We start from the raw sequence: 14169 nt of genomic DNA, 5'->3' as shown, positions 1-14169 counted from the left end.
CAATGAATACTAAGTACTTCATTCAAAAACATCACTTTAGTCAACGGGCCCTTGGTCTACTGGTGAAGTTGAATGGCTCACAAAGAGCCCACCAGGGATCAAGTCTTGCTGAGTGCAAGGCCCATAGACATCATAAGGGATGACGCTGGGATCGTGCCCCAGGTGAATTTGGTAGCATGGATGCTCCTCAGTCCTTGGCTCTTAGCCGAAGAGGTGTTCAGTATTCAAACATGTGTGAGCTCGTATCGGGTACCTAAAACTATTAATGGCGGCCTTTGTTGATTGGTAGCTCGCAAGCTTCGTGCCTCACTGGGCTGCCTTGCAAGTGTGAACCCTCCATTAAAAAAAAAAAAAAAAAAGCATCACTTTATCAAACATTACTTTGACATACCGTATATTATTTAAAATAAGTTATATTTATCACAATAATATAATTTTTATAATTTTTAAGTTTTCAAGCCACCTCTACAAAATCTACATTTTAAAAGTTGGTATATCCTAAAAATTATACCCTTGGTCATTATGTAGAAACAAATATAACAAGGAAAAGAGACCTAAGAAGTATTTATTACTTCTATAGGTAGTGAGCTTTTGAATATGAGTTGAGCAATGCAAAGTTACAATTGAATGCTACATAGATAGAGTTGAGTTTTTTTTTTTGAAAAGTGTAAATTTCAACCTTAATTCAATAAATTTACATTTTGATGTAAGTAATAAATTCAAAATTATGTGAAAAATAATAGAAGTAAATTTATAAAACTAAATGTCATGTGTGAAATATAACATAATTAAGATTAGATCAGTTATTAATTAAAAAATGAGGTAAATTAAATATAATATTTAGAGCAAAAGCAATTAATTCAAGAAATTCTTAAAATTTCAAATGATTGAACTTAATTTAAAAATTACATAGTGAAATATCTCCAACTTATCAATTGGTGAGTTGAAGAGACTCTATAATGAATGGCTAATAAGGCACAACACTCGGTGATCTTAAACTAGAGGAACTCTAACATTTAAGTGCACTCAAATTCAAGTAATACAATGAATGATGACCTCCCAAGAAATCTGAATGCTATATGCAATGAATACTAAGTACTTCATTCAAAAACATCACTTTGTTAAACATTACTTTGACATACCGTATATTATTTTAAATAAGATATTTATCACAATAATAAAACTTTTAAGGTTTCAAGCCATCCCTACAAAATCCATAGTTTAAAAAGTATGTATATCCTGAAAATTATACCCTTGGTCATTATGTAGCTCGGTAAGACTAAATTGAGATATACATCTCTTTAGAGGTAAGATGATGGCACTTTCTTGGTATAGCAATATTAGTATTTTTCACCATATTAATGTACAAATTTCCTTTTCCTTGTAAAAAGAGACTTGAGTTAAAGCACTGAATGTTACATGTAATTTCAATTTTCAACCACATTCTTAAAAACGTCCACAACAATCAATGTTAAAAAACGAAAAAAAAACTGTTTAAACTGATTTTTTTTTATTCAGTTTCAATGTTTCGGAGGCTTTTTAAAGGAAAATTTTCAAATACAACTTTAACAGATATCCTTATTAGAATTAATTGTATTTTAATTAATATCAATGTAAAGTGATTTGTATTAGAAGCAGGCTTTCATACTCAGTATTTATCGTTTTAAAATGAAACCATGCTTAAAAACAGTGTCATTTTTACAATGAGCTAAGCCTATGATATTATCATATGGTAATAACAAAAGAATAAAAGCCAGTTAATAAAATAGCTTTTAACCTGAACTTATAAAACAAGACATCAACAGCATTCTGTTTCTGTCAACTAGACTTCTTGTTCACAGATACAATTGAACAATACGAACAGCACTTCCAATACAGAATGAAAAGATATCATTCAGGCTTGAATCAAAAGTATCCTCAATTTTAGGGATGAAGGCTGAATAAAAGAGTTCTCATCTAAAGCAAAATATCAAACTGCTCACTATATAAATCCCATTAGGCTTGAAGGCCCAAAGGTTGTGCTGAATGCTGTTGGGCCTGCTGATTTTGCTGGTAATTCAAATGCCTTCTGAACAACATAATATGGGGCTCGGGACGATGGACAGCATAGTGCACCCATCCACGGGACTGTTGTACCCCAATTGCTCTCCATTCACTCTGAATTGATTGAAACAAAAGGAATCAGACCACAATAATGGAAGATAGCAATCAAATCAATTGCTTTCCTCATAGATTTTTTTAAAATATCACCAACAAATTAAGTAATATGAATGAGATAATTCTGATAGTAGGCAAAATAAAGTACATAATGTCTTGCAATCGGCACAGAGATAAAAAAACAACATTTATCAACGTACGAAGATTTCCACGATTCATGATATATGCACAATTTTGTTTGGGTTAAATTTTTTCCATCAAGATTTCAGATCACACTCATGATCAAATGCTAGGATACAGATAAAATATGATGGATCTTTTATTCTGATGATAGATCATTGGATATGATTATGATCTGAAACATTAATGAGAAAAATATTGCAACACAATCACACTCAGAATTGTACAAACAATATATATTTATCTTACAAGAAATCACGAGAAGCATAAGCAGCAATAGGGATTCAAATTTTAGAGTTCCAAACAAAATGTGAAGTTTCAAAAGGGAACGAAAAGACTAAAAACATCTAGGGAAGCATAGATTCACATATACTCGTTTTGCAACATCATTAGCAAAAGCCAAACATGGAACCAAGGTAAACTTGTTGCCTATAAAAAGGGACTACAGGTCCGTATGTAAACTTTGCAGTCACACTGAGCTCGGGGAATACAGACACAAGATCTCATCAACTTCACTGAATCCAAAACGTTGATACTTTAATATATTTAGAGCAAAAAGAGACATACTGACAGCATATAAATTAAACAGAACTGGGCAGCAGGTAGTTCAACAAGATTGTGACAAAATCCCTGTGAGGAGTTGAAAAATAGGCACCCTAACAGGGAATAGATGTATTGTTAGGAGACAAATCATACAGTGTCGTACGTTTGTCAATCCAATGCCCTTGGAGACATTCTTCGACAACCTACCAATACGTCTGCGGATATATATTCAACCCCGTAAGGACAATTTGAGATAGTCATTTCAAAAACCCAACTCACATTATGCTACAGCCTTTCATAGAAACCCTAGTAAAGCATCCTTTCAAATTGCCCCGAGTGAGTTCTATAAATAATCCTTTCAAAATCATCCTTCAGCGATATCTGGGGCGCTCACAAACAAGAGAATCTAGGGCGCCCAATCCTTCCATCGGAGGGAAGCTCGAGACTTGAAGAGGAAAACAAGCAGAACACAAAGTTTGCAGACACCCTTGCGTGGCACAATAACAAAATTGTTTGAGGGAAGCCCAGATGCTACTGTTGACGCTCTAAAATATAAACCCCAAAAGACTCAATATTTCAAAATAATGTGGCTTAGAGCTATAAAACATAAACCCCAAGCCTTTCATAAGGCAATTGTACAGAAAGACCCCCGGCGGTGGGTGAGCTTTGTTCGCATCGGGATTAATCCTATAAGAAGCCAATTAATACAAAAACCGCAAACCTAGATACAGTGGACTTATATCACTGCACAGCATCTTAAGAGAAAATATATTACAAAATTCGCCTCGAAAATGGTTTTCGTAGGACACCAATATCAAAGATTTGTACATCTCTAACTTGAATTGCACAAGATTTAAGACCGACAATCTATATGCATTCCCGACTTAAGTTGAAAAGACCTTACTCGCAAACATATAAGAATTAGGCAAAACCCAAGTTTCACATGAAAATAAAAAGCCCCAATAACGAGCATTCATGAATTAATCAAAAATTTCGAGCCAAAATGAAGCTTAAGACGTACAGATACCTTGCTCAAATTTTCATACCCTATACCCAAAATCAACACACTCTATAGTTCAACAAAAACCTAGATCCGTACACCCGCAAGGCTTGAATAGCACAGAAACCCTACATCCGCAAAAAACTACCCTTCCGAAGTGTGCCGCAAAATTAACATACAAGCGAGTCGAACAATTTGTAATGAAAGGCAAAAGTGGATTACCTCAGAAAGAAGGCGATTCTTCGGAAGAAGTTTTGCAACATCGGGCGGAAGCACAACATGCCTGCTCATACGCACAAATTACAAAATCACAAATGAAACCACCTGATTATGTACATCAAGATTTTCAAGACCTTCCATTGACAAGCACCTAAACCCTAAAGAAATTACAGAAACATTAAAAGACTCAATCAGACCTGTACTCGTAGGTATCGTCATAGTATTTATCTGAATACTGTATCTGAGGCATTTTTGCGGATCTGCATTTCCAAAGACATCCCCACAAAGAACATAACTTAAGAAAAGGCACCAAAAATGTTCGCAACAAATTAACTGACTGACAGATATCAAAATTCAGATTAATTCAACATACCTGTTAACTCTTGAATTGAGAAGAAGGAACGGAGACCAAATCGCTGAAAACACTGAATGCAGATTAAAAATATCGCAGATGGGTATTCTGAAAATATGGCAGAGTGGTTGTTCTTGGGTTTTGGGGGCTATTTATAATGGATGACTTGGCATCCGCAACGGCTAGAGGAAGCGTTAAGGCGGAAATTTTGAACGTTAATTTTCAAATTAAAGGTGCACAAGAATTTTATTGTTTGTTTATTGACCACGCACTTAACTAGACGAGGCGCGGAAGCTTGCGGAAGGTAATTTAAGTAAATATTTTAAATAGAGGCTATTTGTAACTGCTACAAGGATGTCAAGTGTTAGGTTGATTTATTGACTAAAAAGAGAGTTGGGGCAATTGTCATAAGTCGTACCAAAAAAATATTCAAATGCATAAATTAGTTTGTGAGGGAGTAGAGTAATGTCTTTAATGGTCTTCTCTTATGAGGGAGACTTCATATTCTTTTTCATATAGGGGGTTGGGAGGGGCTATGGAGTCGATTCTATCCAAATAGCATATATAAATTAAATTAAAAATAAAAAACAATTGTTGCATAGTTTTTAATTTAATTAATGAATGTTATTATATTGTCAAGTTCAAGTTCAAGTTCAATGATTTGATCCCTTTCATTTAATTAGAATTTCACAATCATAAATTCATTTTTTTCTATATGTTCGAATATACTATTCTTAAATTTAATTGATTTCTATTTTTAACATTCTTGTCTAGGGCCAACTAAATACAAATTAATGTATTGCTTTGCTTTGCCCTTGTGTTTAAATGTATTCATCATATTCATTTTAGATATTCATATTTAACAATTATATTTTATTATCACCACTATGCACACTTCAATTGGTGCACTAAAAGAGCTCCAAATATGCATGATGAATTTAGAAGCATATGTGAGGCTAAAGAGTGTAATATTTTATTATTTCAAGCACACTTATTTGGGTTGACTTAAGAAAACATGTGCTACATGTGAGATAACAGAGCAACTTTGAGAACGTAACTAATCTAACTAAATGTTAAATATCAAAGGAGGTAGAAGCCACGAAGGTCAAGCAAAGTGAAGAAAATGTTGGAGAAAGAATGAATATTATTTGATAACTTCCTTTGATCAACTTCAATACAATATATAATGGAGATTTAAGTGGCTAATTAATAACTAATAAGTGGTACAATCGATAACTACTTATAGTTGTTATGAATGTATTAATGCCAAATACATAATTTGAATACATATTATGAGAGAATGTTCTTATGAAGTAGCAAATCATGAACCAAGAAAAACTCCATCAAGTTGTCTTGTGACCCTCAGAAAAGGTGTAGCTTTGAGTTGTGTCTTAAAACAAAACGTCTTGAATTATTTAACAATGATCCCTAAGAGATGCAATATATCTGTATCATTGTCTAGTGATCACAAAAGGGTATAATTCTCAATCAAATACCTAAAGATTGCTTGGCACACTATCAAGTCCAAAACGTGTCTCCAGAATGAAGACTTACAAACATATATTTTGCACATTTGTTGGCATCAAAAAACAAAACAAAGTTGAAAATCGAAAAACCCTAAAAAAATTCTTATGTGGAGCATCATATCAAAGCAAGAAGTTGACTTGAGATGATGGAAATTCCTTCATACTCTAATGCCATCAACCGCTAGATATGAAGTTTCAGAGCAAAAAGCTAGGATTGATAGGAGAATTATTAACAATTTCTCCATCATCTGATGTATCTACATCTTCAATGCAAGCAACATTGCCTTCTTCATCATATTGTTCTTTCAATTTTTCCTTTAAGAACATCACTATCTCTAGTTTTGCAAATCCGTTGTGTGGGCCTTTTTATATCAAAAAATTTTATTATATCTTTTATATTTTTTAACCATCGTTAGTACTTTATGGGTATAATGCCTTGTCTACCAATCTTCTTCTATAACTTATTTTGTCCTCTTTTCTTTTTCTAGAAGGGTTGAAATCACATCCTCTAAAGTTTGGGAGGTGATTTGACTCAGTGTAAAGGAAATATTACTATAATTGGAAGATAATTTATTTAACATGATAACCTTAGCATCATCATCATCAATAGGAGCCTTAACTTCTGCAAGTTGTCTAATGAGAGACCGTAGATTACTTATATGATATGACATTGTGATACCATTCTCTATTTTGAAGCTAAATGATTGAAGCTTTAAGGAAAACTTTGTGTAACATCTTTTGCTCCAAATAGCTTGTTTAATCCCAAATATATGTAGACAATCTATCTAAATGTACATAATAAAGCTCAAAATTTGCAAGACCAAGACCAATGATAGCCTTGGTTTTATCATCTCTATTGCTCTCATCTAACAATTTACTTGCATATGTAGGTGATTTTTCCTTGCTACTTATTATCCCCCATTAGTTTTTATTTATCAATTGCATTCATATATTTATTTTCCACATATGAAAATTGAAGCCAGAGTATTATTCCAATGGAATGCCCATTATCAAATGCAAACATAGGGAAGAATTAGATGGTTCCAAAATTGATGCACAAAATGATAACAATAATATCTTGGCAAGAGAAGTGCATGGATTCTCTATAAGAATAACTTCTTATTCTCTAACCTAAATATGTATTTGCACAAACATGTTATTCTATAGCAATCACCACATGATTTTACCAATCAAATTCATATATAATCATCTAGCCAAACATGCAAACGGAAAAATAACTTTCAAACACCCAAGTATCTTATGTACACCAAAAACAAACTTGAATTTGAAAGTGAAGCAAAAGAATATGTGCAATATATACCATTTTACACTATGTATATCTTTGGTGTTATTTATGTACTTATTAATCTCTTTGTTGTTACACATATTAGTTATGTGTTCTTTAATACGCACCAAAATATACTTCACATATTGCATATCATCAAAATAGACCTCATTCATCCCTTTCCCAAATACATCTTGATGCAAGAGCATCTAGAAATATAAGGCCAATCCTATTTCACCCAAAAATATTCTTGGTATTAGGGTGAATGCACAAAGTTGGGTCACAATTCTACGGAAGTCAATTCCGCAGAATGAGACCTCTTAAGAAACGAGTACCCAATTTTAACAAATCCAGTGCCCGATCCATATTCAAAAATTGGGTACCCAATTTTTGAATATAGATCGGGCACTCGATTTGTTAAAATCGGGTACTCGAAGCTCGATTTTAAAATTGGGCACCCTATTTCTAAAAGCTATAAAACCCATTTTTTTGGTGATTTTCATTCATTTTCATTGGTGTCGTAAACAAGAGCCCGTGTTAAGTGTAGAAATGGGAGCCCATTTTTGGATTTCTACTAACCCCAAATTGTTGTTTTTCAGCGTACTAGGTATTTTACTTTGTTTTCTAGTATTTTATTTCATTGTTTTCAGTTTTATGTTTTATAACTCTATCAATTTATAACTTTTTTTCACGATTAATAATTTTTAATATGTAAAGTTGTAAATTTCCATTGTTAATAGTTTTATATTTAGATTATTGTATCTGTTAATTTAAATAGTTTTGTATATGTTCATTTTAATTTATTTATTTTAGATGTTCATTTAAAATTTATTATTTTAGATGTTTTGATGTATTTAATAAAAGTTTTAGTGATGAATGATTAGATAGATGTAAATTAGATTGTTTAAACATGTAATTGCATTGATGTTTTAGATTTATTTCAACTAAATAGTAAATTAATTGTAAATTAGTTTGTATACCATATAACAAAAAAAGTAAAACTAACTATATTCCTAAGTCTAACCTCAACCTAACCATAACTGTACAATAATTTAATCTAAACCCTAAACATAAAACTAATTATTTAATGTGCTACCTTACCTTAAAACCATAATTTTAACTTTAAACCCTAGATTCATGTAACTCTAATCGTAAGCCCAACTCTTTAATCCTAACATTAACAAAAACTATAATCCTAAACAATCATGTAATCAAATCCTTAACACAAACTTAGTCCTAATTACGACATAAAAGTAGACTCTCTTAAATTCTATTTGCGATTTTCAATAAGCAAAGTTTTCCTTCCAAATCAAATGTGCAATTTTAAATCCCCTGCTCCAAACTATGTGTCATAATATTCATTTATCATTTCATTATCTAGTTAGATAAATTTTACAACAAGATTTTCAATAATTTAATGACCATATCTTTTTTTATAAAACTACACACTGACCCTAAACATAGTATTAACCTTGATGTAAAATCTCACTCTCACCATAATTATAAGCCTAACCCTAATACTAATGAAAATTTTAACCATTATATAATTAAAATGAGAAACCTAACCCTAATAATTAATTCAAAACCCTAATACAAGTATCCTAACCCATTTCTTAAATGATAAATGTGATCCTAAATGTTAAACCCTAATCCTAATTGTAACTTCAAATCTTAAACCTAACACTTGACCCCTAGCCAAGTAACCATAACAGTAACCATAATGGAAAGTAATCTTTTTCCTAACCATAATTAAAAATTGTAATCCTTAAAGCTAGCACGTGCTATTAAAATGTAAACCCTAATTCTAATCCTAAATTTTAAACAATAATTCTAAGTGCTAAACTATAATCTTAGATTATCATCCATCAATCCTAAATCTAAACCTAAACCATAATTCTAAATTCTAATGCCTAATCTTAAATGATAAGCCTTGAAATAGTAGTCGTAATCCTAAATCTTATATTTTGTGCCCCGATCATAATGTTTATTACTCTACCCTAGTTCTAAATGGATAACTGGGTAAGTGCACCAAGTTGTGGTGCCAAAAGGGGGTAATAAGTGGACATCTTTTTTTTGAAATCATCAATTTCTAAACTTCAACAAGAATTTGAAGATAGTTACGCTCAAAAATTTAAGATATGACAAAAACAAAAGTAATAGTCCTTTGAATCTAGTTTCTAAACTACTAATTTTTTTCCAAAATGGTTTAGTTTTAGGTCCTCAAAAAAGGGGGCCATAGAAAGTGGTACTATTTATTCCAAAAAAATATAGCACAGTATAAAGTGTGGCCCCCCTAAAATTTAAACTTTTTTTTTGAAATTCTTTAATCACTCTGGTCAAAAGTTACTTAACACTATGTAGTTTATCCCAGATTTTTCGGGTAATTGTATAATATGTATTTTTTTTAATGAATTTTTTAACTAGACACATCCCAAAAATGTGAAATATTTGTGTGCTCCCCTTATAAATGATTGAAAACTAATCTAAAATCAAAAAATTCTTTTTTCAAAGTGTGTAGAATGGAGTCTAGTTTCTAAAAAACTAAGTTGTTGCAAAATTTGATGAACAAGCGAAAATCTATAGCCTAATTAGTACATGTTGGTTTTTGACAAAAAATGGACATATATTCAAAAGAAATTATAGATGAAAGGCTTGAAATAGTTCAAATTAAAAACAAATTATATGGTTATATAGCTAACACAGAGACCTACAATGTCATGTAACTTGATCTTATCGATGCTCAACCACAAGGAATCTTGAAGGAGAGCACACAAGAAAAATTAGTCATTTTTTGTATGTTTGCAGCAAAACATGTCTCAAACCAATTGATAGACTCCAAACCTTTGGGTTGGATCTCCAAGGCAAAACCAAGCCTTTGGCTTGGATTAATACAAAGCTTTGAATAGTGCATACACCCTATAGTGTGTGCGCGCTATAGCACGCACACGTTATTTAAAGCTTTTTGAATTTGGATCTCAATAGCATGTGCGCGCTATAGTGTGCATGCACTATTGAGACCTAAATAGTGCATAGAGAGGGAAGAAGAGACACAGAGGAAGAGCAAGAGAGAGGGGGGATGGTTGTTTGAGAGAGAGAGAGAGAGAGATAGAGAGAAAGTAGGGGATGGGAGAGGGGAGAGAGAGTAGGGGATGGGAGAGAGAGGAAGTGAGAGAGAGTAGGGGTGGCAGAGAGAGTACAAGATGGGAGAGAGAGGAAGTGTGAGAGAGAGTAGGGGTGGCAAAGAGAGAGTGGGATGGGAGAGAGAGATTGAGAGTAAGGGATGGAAGAGAGAGGAAGTGTGAGAGATTGAGTAGGGGTGGCAGAGAGAGTACAAGATGGGAGAGAGAGATTGAAAGTAGGGGATGAGAGAGAGAGGAAGTGTGAGAGAGTGATTAGGGGTCACAGCGGGAGTACGAGATGGCAGAGAGATATTGAGAGTAGGGGATGGCAAAGAGAGTAGGTAGTGGGAGAGGGAGTGAGAGAGGGAGAGAGAGAGGAGGATGAGAGTGTGTGTGAGAGAGAGTAGGGCATGGGAGAGAGTGTGAGAGAGAGTAGAGGTGGTAGAGAGAGAAAGTAGGGGATGTGAGAGGGGAGAGAGAGAGTAGGGGATGGGGGATAGAGAGTGAGAGAGAGAGATAGTAGGTGGTGGAAGAGGGAGTGGGAGAGGGAGAGAGAGGGAGGGTGGGAGTGTGTGTGAGAGATCTAGAGTAGGGGATGAGAGAGGAGAGAGAAAGAGGGGATGGGAGTGTGTGGTGTATGTGAAAGAGAGAGAGTATGAGATGGGAGAGGGGAGAGAGAGAGATTAGGGGATGGGAGAGAAAGAGTAGGTAGTAGGAGAGGGAGTGGGAGAAGGAGAGAGAGGGAGAATGGGAATTTGTGTAAGAGAGAGAGAGAGAGTAGGGGATGGGAGAGAGAGGAAGTGTGTGAGAGAGTAGGGGTGGCAAAGAGAGTACATGATGGAAGAGAGAGATTGAGATTAGGGGATGGGGAGAGAGAGAGTATAGAATGGGAGAGAGAGATTGAGAGTAGGGGATGGGGAATAGAGAGAGAGTAGGTGGTGGGAGACAGAGTGGGAGAGGGAGAGCGAGAGAGAGGAGGATGGGAGTGTATGTGTGTGAAAGAGAGAGAGTAGGGAATGGGAGAGGGGGGAGAGAGAGAGTAGCTAGAGAGAGAGAGAGTAGGGGATGGGAGAGAGAGTAGGCAGTGGGAGAGGGAGAGAGAGTGGGGTGGGAGTGTGTGTAACAAATCTAGAGAGTAGGGGATGGGAGAGGAGAGAGAGAGGGGGAATGGGAGTGTGTGTGTCTATGAAAGAGAGAGAGTAGGGGATGGGAGAGGGGAGAGAGAGAGTAGGGGATGGGGGAGAGAGAGTAGGCGGTGGGAGAGCGAGTGGGAAAGGGAGAGAGAAGGGGAATGGGAATATGTGTAAGAGAGAGAGAGAGTAGGGGATGGGAGAGAGTGTGAGAGAGAGTAGGGGATGGGAGAGAGAGAGTGAGAGTAAGGGATGGGAGAGAGAGAGTAGGGAGGGAGGGAGAGAACTTGAGAGAGAGAGAGATAGTAGGTGGTGGGAGAGGGAGAGAGAGAGAGGGGGGATGGGAGTGCATGTGATAGATCTAGAGAGTAGGGGATGGGAGAGAAGAGAGAGAGGGGGGATGGAAGTGTGTGTGTCTGTGAAAGAGAGAGAGTAGGGGATGGGAGAGGGGAGAGAGAAAGTAGGGTATGGGGGAGAGAGAGTAGGTGATGGGAGAGGGAGAGGGAGAGGGGGAGAGAGAGGGGGAATGGGAATGTGTGTAAGAGAGAGAGTAAGGGATGGGAGAGAGTGTGAGAGAGAGTAGGGGGTGGCAGAGAAAGAGAGTATGGGATGGGAGGGAGAGAGAGTGAGAGTAGGGGATGGGAGAGAGTGAGAGAGAGAGTAGGGGATGGTAGAGAGTGTGAGAGAGAGTTGGGGATGGGAGAGAGAGAGTAAGAGTAGGGGATGGGGGAGAGAGAGAGTAGAGAGGGAGAGAGAGAGTGAGAGAGAGATAGTAGGTGTTGGAGAGGGAGTGGGAGAGGGAGAGAGAGAGGGGGATGGGAGTGTGTGTGAGAGATCTAGAGAGTAGGGGATGGGAGAGGAGAGAGAGAGAGAGGGGGATGGGAGTTTATCTATAAAAAAAAGAGTTTAGGGGATGGGAGTGTGTATCTATAAAAAAAAGAGTTTAGGGGATGGGAGAGGGGAGAGAGAGAGTATCCTGAGAGAGAGAGAGAGAGAGAGAGAGAGAGAGAGAGAGAGAGAGAGAGAGAGAGAGAGAGAGAGAGAGAGACTAGATGGTGGGAGAGGGAGAGAGAGGGGGATGGGAGTGTGTGTAAGAGAGAGAGTAGGGGATGGGAGAGAGTGTGAGAGAGTGAGAGAGAGTAGGGGGTGGCAGAGAGTGAATGAGATATGAGAGAGAGAGAGAGTGAGAGTAGGGGATGGGAGAGAGAGAGTAGAGAGGGAGAGAGAGAGTGTGAAGGAGAGATAGTAGGTAGTGGGAGAGGGAGTGGGAGAGGGAGAGAGAGGGGGATGCGAGTGTGTGTAAGAGAGAGACTAGGGGATGGGAGAGAGTGTGAGAGAGTGAGAGAGAGAGAGTAGGGGGTGGCATAGAGAGAGAATGAGATGGGAGAGAGAGAGTGTGTGAGAGTAGGGGATGGGAGAGAGTGTGAGAGAAAGTAGGGGGATGGGAGAGAGAGTGAGAGTAGGGGATGGGAGAGAGAGAGTAAAGAGGGAGAGAGAGAGTAAGAGAGAGATCATAGGCAATGGGAGAGGGAGTGGGAGAGGGAGAGAGAGAGGGGGGATAGGAGTGTGTGAGAGAGATCTAGAGAGTAGGGGATGGGAGAGGAGAGAGGGTGAGAGAGAGTAGGTTGTGGGAGAGGGAGAGAGAGAGTAGGCAGTGGGAGAGGGAGAGGGAGAGAGAGAGAGTAGGGGATGGGAGAGGGGAGAGAGAGTAGGGGATGTGAGAGAGAGAGAGAGAGGGGGGGATGGGAGTGTGTGAGATAGAGAGATTAGGGGATGGGAGAGGAGAGAGGGTGAGAGAGAGTAGGTGGTGGGAGGAGAGAGAGAGTAGGGGATGGAAGAGGAGAGAGAGCAAGAGAGAGTAGGGGATGGGAGAGGAGAGAGAGAGAGATAACGAGAGAGAGTAGGGGATGGGAGAGGATAGAGAGTGAGAGAGTAAGGGATGTGAGAGAGAGAGTAGGCGATGGGAGAGGGAGTAGGAAAGGGAGAGTGAGACAAAGTAGGTGATGGGAGAGGGAGTAGGAGAGGGAGAGTGAGAGAGAGAGAGAGTAGGGGATGGGAGAGGAGAGAGAGACTGAGAGAGACTAGGGGATGGGAGAGGAGAGAGAGAGTAGGGGATGGGAGATGGTGGGATAGGGAGAGATGTGTTTTGACATAGTGCATACGCACTATGTCAAATCTCCCAAAAATGGTCACAAAGCAAGTTTGGGTCCCATTTCATCCATTCTCTGCTTTTTGTCTATTGTGCATTCTGTTGTTCTAACAAAAAGCATAGGTTTCAAGCTATTGGAAGTTAGCAAACATTATTTGAAGACTTTTTGAAGCTAGCAAACACCAAATTCAATCATTAGATACGCTATTTGAAGGCTTTTTGAATATTCTTTCTATAGAAAAGGTTAGTGCAATCCTTTTAAAATATTTTTTGTTGATATATAGATACAAATTTGATTATAATTTGACATGTTGTTTAATATATAGTGAATTCATTGAAATTTGTATGTTTGAATGAAATGTTATTCCAAAATAGTTAGAAATTTGACAAGTTGTTTTATATATATTGTGTTGTGTATTCATCGATATAATTGTAATTTTTATGTTTATTTGAATGATTTGTAATTTACACATTGTAAGTAATTTAGATGTTTAAATAATTTGACATGT

The 14169-nt window shown here is 36.8% G+C and overlaps 1 protein-coding gene across 1 annotated transcript; it reads right to left on the bottom strand.

Annotated features, from left to right (window-relative positions):
* Nucleotides 1–1654: 1654 nt before the first annotated feature.
* Nucleotides 1655–4600, bottom strand: LOC149544915 (cyclin-dependent kinases regulatory subunit 2-like). The gene is made up of 4 exons (XM_089795457.1): nt 4473–4600; nt 4297–4359; nt 4103–4163; nt 1655–2157 (listed from the first exon to the last, which is right to left on the bottom strand). Exons 2-4 carry the CDS (start codon nt 4347–4349, stop codon nt 1996–1998), a joined length of 276 nt encoding a protein of 91 aa, XP_089651583.1. The 5' UTR covers nt 4350–4359; nt 4473–4600; the 3' UTR covers nt 1655–1995.
* Nucleotides 4601–14169: the final 9569 nt, after the last annotated feature.

This window comes from Cupressus sempervirens, chromosome 8 (assembly GCF_028749045.1).
Source record: "Cupressus sempervirens isolate cs-2001-9-10 chromosome 8, ASM2874904v1, whole genome shotgun sequence".
Classification (NCBI taxonomy): Eukaryota; Viridiplantae; Streptophyta; class Pinopsida; order Cupressales; family Cupressaceae; genus Cupressus; species Cupressus sempervirens.
The sequence above is the reverse complement of the archived record's forward strand: the minus strand, read 5'-3'. Positions and strand labels throughout refer to the sequence as shown.

Bases quoted from the DNA above. Each gene is read 5' to 3' on its own strand.
- LOC149544915 (XM_089795457.1), bottom strand. From the start codon at position 4,349: ATGCCTCAGATACAGTATTCAGATAAATACTATGACGATACCTACGAG. The intron at 4,164-4,296 runs GTCTGATTGAGT...GCGTATGAGCAG, and splicing joins GACGATACCTACGAGTACAG to GCATGTTGTGCTTCCGCCCG. The intron at 2,158-4,102 runs GTAATCCACTTT...CAATCAATTCAG, and splicing joins AGAATCGCCTTCTTTCTGAG to AGTGAATGGAGAGCAATTGG.